Source organism: Ostrinia furnacalis, unplaced genomic scaffold (genome assembly GCF_004193835.3).
Source record: "Ostrinia furnacalis isolate ACB-3 unplaced genomic scaffold, ASM419383v2 OfSCF7044, whole genome shotgun sequence".
NCBI lineage: Eukaryota > Metazoa > Arthropoda > Insecta > Lepidoptera > Crambidae > Ostrinia > Ostrinia furnacalis.
This window is the reverse complement of record NW_021137283.1, coordinates 55,869-65,788: the sequence shown is the minus strand read 5'-3', so window position 1 is coordinate 65,788 and position 9,920 is coordinate 55,869. Positions and strand designations below refer to the sequence as shown.

Sequence of the window (9,920 nt, the reverse complement as noted above, 5' to 3'; positions counted from 1 at the left end):
TACTAGCTTTTTTGGTTGTTTTTTAGCATTGGTTAATCTCGGTTTACCCAGTGCGTTAAATTTAAAAAAACATATTGATTACCTTTTTTTATTATGGCAACCCTGAATAATTGTCACAATCAAATGTCAAACTTGTCAAAGTCAATGCGACATTGACATCAATTGACATTTTGTTTGTTTTGCTGGCTGCTTTGCAGTTTGTTTCGTTTTTATTTATTATTTTAATAACAATAAAACTACAATGGGTAAAAGATACTACTGCGAGTATTGTGACAAAACTATGGTGTCGGCTCCAGCAATTGTTAGAACTCACAATAATGGTGTTTTACATCAAAAGTTAGTGCGGGAACACTACCACCAATACAAAGGTAAATATCTCTGATTTCTATTCATCGAACTTGTTTTATTAACGCTACGATAGTTTGTATCTTAGATTTAATTGTTTATCTAGAAAGAACCAATATTGTCTGGTACCTTCAACTATAGACTTACTCAAATGGTATGTACAAAAAATAGCTTAATCAAACCCAAAATAACTTTTATAAGGACTTATCGAGCTTCATGCTACCACATTTTGAATAATTATTTTCTTCTCAAATTATTCGCACCATTGAAGCCATTAGACAGAATAATAATAAGGTTGAAAATGAAAAGCTAAGATGGTAAAGTTGTAATTTAATTATAAAAATTTCAGATCCAGAAATGATATTATCAGAAGAGGCATTCAAGAAGCCCTGTCTTAGGTTTCAAAATGGGGAATGCAAATTTGGAGGCATCTGCCGATATTCCCACTATTCCAGGGAAGAAATAGATGCTCTTAGAGAGTATGGTAAGTTTTTTATTCCATTTTACCATAAAACTAGCGGCCGGCTGCGAGTTCGTACGCGTGGATCTCGTTTTACAACCTTAGGGGTGGAGTTTCGTAAAATCCTTTCTTAGCGGATGTCTACGTCTTAACATCTACCTGCATGCCAAATTTCAGCCCGACCGTTCAGTAGTTTTGGCTGTGCGTTGATAGATCACTATATCAGTCAGCCAGTCAGTCACCTTTGAGTTATTATATACACCACTAAATTTTTATCACCGAAAAAATTTTAACAGGTTATGTAGAAACGTGTGGAATATTGAAAGCAAAAGAAAAAGAAATGGTTTTCATGAAGTTAATTTTTTTTATTAAATTAGTCCGTATTTTACGCGTCACAGCTGGGTCACTCCGCTGCTCGCTAGAGTAGTCGTACGCGCTCGCACGTTGCATCGATCTGTCTGTCTCGCTCACGCCTCGACCACGCTTCCAGTGTTATTATTACATACTTAGCTAACTTAGACCAGTTAACACCAATTAATAAGTGTTACATTATCGTACTTAAATAGTGCTAGCGACGCGTGTGTCAATAAATTACCAATTTTAGGAGAATATTTTGAGTCACTTTATTTTACTCTTTTTTTTGCACAAATGGGATCAGTATCAATAACTCATTACCCAGAATTTTTTTTTTCGGTGATTAAAATTTAGTGGTGTATATTTAGATATGAGTTTTTTCATTATTATCAGGTCATTTAGGAGCCACTGCAGGAGTATAATCCTCTCTAATTTTCTAGAGGCAAATGGAGGATTTGGCCTAAACTCCCTATGCTAGTCAGATGAGATGGCCTAATGTTCACATATTTATTACATAGGTTGAGTTGCACCATCTTACTTTCATCATCATCAACAGCCCTTTACAGTCCACTGCTGGACTATGAGCCTCCTCCACTAAAGTGGAAGGTTTTGCCATAATCCCCACGCGTGGCAGGCGGGCTGGAGATCGCAGTTTAAAGGATTGATGTTTTTCAGAGAGCGCTGTCGCCCGTTCTCTCTTTATGTGTAGGCCCTAAGTCGCCTCTTGCGACACCCGTGGGAAGAGTAGGGGTTGGTGACAAATGTATTCTACTCTGCCGTCACCACACTGCATCTTACTTTAACTTTGACAAAATGTCAATAATCTGTCAAAATCCATATAAAAATCACCGGTTATTGTCAATGTTACGGTTAAAATAAGGTGGTGCAACTCAGCCTTAGTAAGGTGACTAAGCATCCAGGGGAAGACTGAGGATGGTGCTATTCTACTCTGATAGAACCACACTTCTTGCTTGATGATGTAATGTAACAAGTCTACTTCTGTGATAGTTAATAATATAATTTACTAGCTGACCCGGCGAACTTTGTTCCGCCTTAATGGCAATAAATAAGCAGACTTTTTTTTATATTTCGAACGGGATAAAAAGTATCCTATGTCCTTCTCCTGGCTCTAAACTACCTCCCTGACAATTTTCAGCTAAATCGGTTCAGCCGTTCTTGAGTTATAAGTGGAGTAACTAACACGACTTTCTTTTATATATATAGATTATGTTAAATATTGAATTTGAATATTGCAATAAAGTTTGAAAAGCCTTAACAATCAATAATTCTGGAAAACTTGTACAAATAATTTAATTCTTATTTTTACAGTTGCATGCAAGAAGAAAATGGACAGAATCAAGCCTCCACCATCGTTCCATGACCTATACCAAAAACTTCAAGATGAAAAGGCTAAATCCGAACCGGACAATAATACCACAGTATTGTACGACAGCAATGGCTTAACGCATTCCCTTCCATGGACTTACAACAATTTATTCGACAGCTACGGTGAAAATCTGCCTCCAAGTCTTAAAAGGATGAAAATGGACGATTTTAAAAGTGCTGAATTTACAGAATGGGGATAACCCTGATGGTAAATGAAACTTTTGTTATTATTTTTACTTGTAATAACAAATTAGAAAAATATTATAACAAAAAAAATATTGATAAGACACACATTTTATTTTTATTTACGTAAAGCCTACTCAAGACATTAAAAAAGATATTATTTATTTACTATATCAAACGCCATAAATTAATAATTAATAATACAGTAATAGTGCATAACTGAATAGGTTCCAGCATTAGTGGTGCAATGCAATGAGTTATTTCTAACATAACAAAACTGTCACTGCATCACATACACCTTTCAGGTTTTGCTGCATTGATCATTACAAAAACACCCTTTTGATGGAATAGAGTGCCTGCACTACAGGAAAAACATACTCATATGTATATGATATATCATAGTTTTGCGCTATTCCTGTATAAATCACAGTCTCCTCCTATACGGCATTGATGACAGAGGTCTTGATGGAGCTCTAGTCCTAGGTAGTTCGTATCTGTATTCCGGGAAGTTGATAAACCTGAACTGAGGCGGTATTTCAGATCTTAGTAACGCTGAAATCTGTAAGAAAGATAACAAGAAATAAATAACAACAAGGTTTGGAACTTTAAAAACAAGTACATGAAATTAGAGTTCATGAACAACTACAGAATAACGAGAAATATTCCATTTAAATGTATATTTATTTTTCATTTTTGCTTTGTTTTTTAAATCAGCTATAATAAATTATAGAAGATATAGCTGACCATAAAAATATGCATCGATGGAAAATATTACAGTGGAAAAACACTAAAAGGCCTAAGCCTTCTTACATAAAATATTACGTAAATTCATAAAAGTCACGCATTTTCTTCATCAAAATCAACGAAGCTAATAATTTTGTAAACTCAAATACCTGATTGAAAAGCGTAACGATAACCAATAATTTATTAAATAAATAAAACATTGTTAGTCAAAATACAGAGAAATATCATTATTTGACTAGTAAAGTGTATTACTGAATGACTATACATTTATGAATGTACAATGTTTTTGAATTTGTAAGTAAGTTACATACAGGGTGTACTTTTTAAAATACATTATTTGAGCAACTAAAGGATAACATTATTGTTTAATTAAAACATGTCAGCTAACAAAATTAAATATCTCTACTAACATCATGAAAAAATTTGTATTAAATAGGAATTAAAAATCATATTTATAACTTTTAAAAGTATTCTTTTATTTCTGGTACTAAATTTAATGTTTTTTCTTCTTTTTTCATAATATTTAAACAATTTTGGGACAAGTTATCTTAATAAATAAATTATTATCAATCCAAAAACTGCCAAGCAAAGCCATGTCGTCAATATTCTCATAATATTTCCTTTACGTCATACACTTACCTTATTTTATCTACGCCATAAAAAGTCAATTTTACAATCCAATCGTTATTGTATTTAACAAGCTTGAAGACCGTATCCGTTCGGTATGAGGAATTAAATTAAAATGAATTTAATGTTTTTACTTAGGAATGTTATTATGGTGAGTTTGACACACTTAACATTGTTAACATTATATTCAAACCAAATTACTTTAACTCGTATGGAAAAAAGGTGTATTATCTTATCTAGAATCGGCCAGTTGTACTGTTGGACACCTTCACCATTGGGCTATTTAGTTTTAGTAGGTCCGTTGTATTTATTAAAATATCTTGCTATAAAAAGTTTGTTTATTTGAAATGTACATATTATATGTATGTATATGTTACGACGCACATTGTGCGATAAAATAGCTCACAATTCGTTGCAGTTACTTTAAAATACATCCCCGTCGCAAAATTCTTATGAAAATGCTCGCTGCGTAGTGTAATGGCGTATTTAGCGCTCTCATAATCTACAGTTGGCTGAAAATAAATCATCGTCAGATCAGGGTTTTTTTAAAGAATATTAGCACTTGGTTTTTGCAAAAACTACTAATAGTACCGTACGAGTGGGCTCACCACAATAGTCGAGGGTGAGCGGAGATCGAACCCGCGTTCATCGGATGACGAGTCGGCCAGTCCGACCCCTTCACCGTTCGGCTATCGTGTATTTAAAAATAAAGATGTAAATAACCTCGTAGTTTTATTTGATCTTACAGACAACAATTCTGCTATCCAGTGTGACGGGCAAATTCCGCGAGCCATCTTATGGTCTATCCATGAGACGTGAGAGAAACCCCAAGATCATAATCATAGTAGACTCCAGCAACTACAGAAAATACGACTACAAAATGCGCAACATTGCCCGAACCTTGAACGCCATAGAGGAAGACAAACAAGAACGGAAAAAAGCGGCATTGGTCAGAAAACAGCACAAACAAAGAATGAAGGAAATCAACGAATTCATGAAGGATCATATGATGACCACCCTGTATTTTTACAAGGAAATGAAAAGGATTAAAGAGCAGCGCAGCGTGAAAGGGCCCTTAAGGAATATGATAGAGTGGCTAGAATTGCCTGGACGTGAGAAAGAGAAGAAAGAAGTTCTCGATTGCTATATAGAGATGAGGAAAAGGAAGGCTAAGGAGCCTGGAGATATTTGGAAGCAGTATGATACGAATAATCTTGTGATAAACACTATCAGAGACCCCTTTAATGACGGACACAAAAATTAGACCCGTTTCGAAGACTTACAAATGGAAATTCATAGAGAATAATAGTTAAAAGTTTTTGGGAGATTCATCAGTTGATTTTAAATCTTATGCGACGGACATAGACGTTCAATTGATTAAATGTAACTAAATATTTTTCTATTTAATTAATTTTTATTTTGATTCGTCCATCGTCATCATCATTATTTGAAACTCCACTACAGAAGCATGGCCTTCTCTAAGGCTGGTTTTAGAATCGCGCTGACCGCTCGCTGATCGTCGGCGCTGACAAATCAAAATGTATGTAATTAAAAAGAACGTTCCTGAGTGACGCTGATCGCTCGGCGCCGACGCTTCATACATTTCGGCTGTCGGCGCTGACGGTTCAGCGTGCGTCAGCGTGATTCTAAAACCAGCCTAATTAACCAGAGGCAAATGTGGATTAGATATTAGACACTACTATAGGTCTAGCGCTTAACTTGGTGCCTGAGGTATGGGAGAGTTTTTGTGACGTCAAACGTCAGAGACTTCTTCTTAGAGTAGGCGCACACCGTTGATTTTTAGTTGGCCGATAGTTGTGCCCGATTTTAATTTGTATGAAGAATCGGCCAAATCGAATCGGCGTAGTGTGCGCACTCCCATACATGCCCATACTGATCAACTGCCCGACTAAACTATCGGCCGACGAAAAATCAACGGTGTGCGCCTACTCTTAGGGTGAGGCCTTATTACGTCACTGGCACGCAGCGACGTCTTCCATATATTTTTTACTAGCTTTTGCGCGCGGTTTCACGCGCGTGAAATTTGGTATGTCACAGATCGTCATAAATTATAGCCTATATGTTAATCTGGGTTATAAACCGTAATACTGTAAAGTTTCAACAAAATCCGTTCAGAAGTTTTTGCGTGAAGGAGTAACAAACATCCAGACATCCAAACATCCAGACATCATGACATCCAAACTTTCGCATTTATAATATTATATAGTAGGATGACGCGACCGACGCAGCGCTAACGGACTAATGGGTTAGATGTACCATCGGCAACAGTGTTAACTATCCATTGCCTGTTATGTCGTCTCGTTCTATCGCAAAGAATCACCATGATGAGAGCGAGAGCAAAAACGGAAATGGAACAGTGTGGCCGTGTGTACCTACTTCAGACTAATTGAAAATAATGTATGAAAATTTCCGCTAGGGGCGCTGTACAGACCGTCATACATTTAGTATCACTTTGTTACGCAGTCGACATCCATGGCGTTTGACGTAACGTAAACTCACACTACCCCCTTAAGGACAGGACCTTATTTGCCAGTGGCGCCATTAGGAAACCCTTGTCGAGGTGATTGTTAAAAACTTAAATTAGGTTATAGAATAAAAGAACAAAATATTTATTAAAATATTCATTTATTAGTATTGATCACGTAGAGTAACCGCGGGGAGAACTGCCGCAGAACTGACACTAGCTGGTAGAGCTTGGAACCCGGCATTATTTTCGCTCGTACGGATCCCTAAAAATATTAATTCATATTTGAAACTTCTATTACTTGGAACAAATTAGTAAAACATCAAATCTGATCTCTAGTATCTCACCAGCTTTGGAACAGAAGATCTGTATTTCTTATCCTGGTTCTGTAACATAGAAATAATAATTATGTATTCGATGCAAGTAGGTACTACTTACATACATCCTTTGATGGATGACTTGATAGAAGCATTTAATAAAATTACATACCGAATGCTTATTTTGGTATGTTCTCAACACATTTTTGGGATCAACTTCTTCAACCCACACTGAATTCCAATAATCCTGAAAAAATTAGGTAGATCAACATCTATCAAACGCCCGTATTCACAAACGATGTTCTGTGCGTCCACGCGCACTGTGAGACCTCAAAGTAATGTTTGTTTGTGAATACGGGCGTAAGTTCTGCTGCTGCCACGTAAGTAATAGGCATGTCTTCCATAATATGACCCCCTACTGCTACTTTTAAGTTTCATTTCTATTTTATAGTAGCCTAATAAGCTTTGGCCCGCGAGAAGCGCGCTTGCCGGTTTCAAAAACCGGGATTAAAAAAACTATCATATTATTATGTCCTTTCCCGGGACACTAACATCTCTAATACCAAACTCCATCAAAATCATTTCAGCGGTTTAGGCGTGAAAGTAACAGATAGGATAGATAGGATAGGATAGGTAATCGGAGTTCAGACTTAATATTGTGCTATGTTGTTGTGTTAATTGTATTGTTATTGTTTGTTCTCTGTAGCTGTGCCTTATATAAATAAATAAATAGATAGAGTTACTTTAGTATTTATAATATTCGTAAGTGTACTTAATAATGGTAGTACTTAATTAAGATACATACACCGCTCCTCAGCATGTCCTCTTTCTTGACTGACTCAGTGTCATTGGGTGGGTTTAAGGCAGCCTCTAAAGCTGACTGCATCGCCACTTGGATCACTTTTTCGGGAGATGACTGAAAATATTGAAATACCACATTAAAATTAAATTACCACCACGGACTTGATGAAGTGACAAGACCGATGATAAGAACTGTGATCAACTAGCTATGAATTAATGTGAAGGTTTATATGGGAGGTCTGTGGTTAATGATGATGAACGCAAGTAGGTAACTAGAAAATGACATGTTTCATTGGTTAGCGCACCATTAGGCTAGATATTAGTTCTTACTTTTATTGGAATTATTTCACGATTCCTATTTTCCTGTGGAAGTGAATAAGAATTAAATTATTTTTCAGACATACTTGTTAGATCGCCCAAATAAATGAATCTAAGTACCTAACTACTTACGCTTAAGTAGGTACTGACCTGAGATTCCCCGTTAGTTTTTGAAGGCTTTTTCTGTAACAAAAACATCAGTATAGCCTGACCAGGAACATAAAAACCCTGGCACNAATCGTAATTTCTATGAACGTAACTAGAGATGAAACGGATAGTAGTTTGGCCGGATACCGGATACCGGATATCCGGCCAGCTGCTAGGCCGGATAGCCGGATATCCGGCGGCCGGATAGTTGGCCCATTGTCTCGTTGCATGTCGTGACGAGTTTAGCGCCGCACAGGTGCTTCGAACGCGATCAGCGGGTCTATTAGTAGACTAGACTAGTCACACTTTTCGAAAATCGAATCAGTCCGAATAGAATGTCAGATTTTGCCACTTGTCTAGGGGGCAGATAAATTCGGGCGATTTCGGTTGCCTTCGTGAGTGTGTGATTCGTTTACTTGCTGCGTAATCTGAACGAACTGCATCATCATGACATCAGACCATCAGTGAAAAATGATCGCCTATTTTATTTGGCAATATTTTTACTTAACATACAGGGTGGCCAAAACAGTGAGGTCTAAAAGATAAATTTAGATTCCTTACATCAAGGTGTATCTAAATCACCTCCATGTGTATAATACGATTTTGCTTAGTTTAGAAGATAGAGTTAATTTTGTGATATTTTAAAATTCTATTTTAAAAAAATATCTTTATTTTGGGTTGATTTTTCTCAGATTTCTTTTTTTTACAGTTTGTTATTAATTGCAGATATTTGAAAAAATAATCACCTTCCTATCTTTCATGCAAGATACAAAAGTTTTGCTAGAAACATTAAAATTATGCTTCTAGCAGAACACTGTCAAACTTTCAACTTAAGTAAAAAAAATTACTTCCATAGGTCCAAAACCATTTCAAAAACTGCGCCGTTTCCTGAACATTCATAATAATACAAAAAAACATGTACTTAATGGGCCACTATTTCCTGTAATCGCTCCACTAAAGTAGTAAGTCGGAGATTCCGTTACATGTATTTGACTTTCTTAGAGTGAATTAATATTGGGAATCCTATTATTTCCGAATAATATTTTTTTTACTTAAACTTTTAAGTGTTCTGCTAAAAGCATAATTTTAATGTTTCTAGCAAAACTTTTGTATCTTGCATCAAAGATAGGAAGGTGATTATTTTTTTCAAATATCTGCAATTAATAACGAATCTGTCAAAAAAAAAAGAAATCTGAGAAAAATCAACCCAAAAATAAGATAATTTTTTTTAAAGCCTACTAGGTCATAGAATTTTAAAATATCACAAAATTAACTCTATCTCCTAAACTAAGCAAAATCGTATTATACACATGGGGGTGATTTAGATACACCTTGATGTAAGGAATCTAAATTTTTCTTTTAGGCCTCACTGTTTTGGCCACCCTGTATATTTACTATTTATGTATTCGTCATTAGAGTGAATAGCCCAGAAAAAGAAATTACTTTTTTTAAAGGCCTTAATATTATGGCTTTTTGTAACTTTTTGGACTTTAAATAAAAGCCGTCATTATTGTAAGCCATTTTATTGATGTTTACCTCTAAGATTAAAGTATTTCATTTCATTAATAGGAAATTGTTGTAGTTTTTTAATATCCGGTATCCGGCCGGATAGTGAGTTACTATCCGGTATCCGGCCGGATAGTAAATTTAGGCCGGATATCCGGCCTACCGGATAGTTGCCGGATATCCGTTTCATCTCTAAACGTAACATATCTATAGTCCTTTAATATCATTGCAGTAGCCTTTATTAAAT

The 9,920-nt window shown here is 35.7% G+C and overlaps 1 protein-coding gene across 2 annotated transcripts; it reads left to right on the top strand.

Annotated features, from left to right (window-relative positions):
- The first annotated feature begins 178 nt into the window (after positions 1-178).
- Positions 179-5,313, top strand: LOC114363256 (zinc finger matrin-type protein 5). Of its 2 annotated transcripts, XM_028318934.1 has the most exons (4): positions 179-368; positions 695-829; positions 2,489-2,753; positions 4,848-5,313. In XM_028318934.1, exons 1-3 carry the CDS (start codon positions 242-244, stop codon positions 2,743-2,745), a joined length of 519 nt encoding a protein of 172 aa, XP_028174735.1. In that variant the 5' UTR covers positions 179-241; the 3' UTR covers positions 2,746-2,753; positions 4,848-5,313. The 2 variants fall into 2 exon arrangements, with proteins under 2 accessions (XP_028174735.1, XP_028174734.1); XM_028318933.1 differs by lacking the exon at positions 4,848-5,313 and having other exon boundaries at positions 2,489-2,834.
- Positions 5,314-9,920: the final 4,607 nt, after the last annotated feature.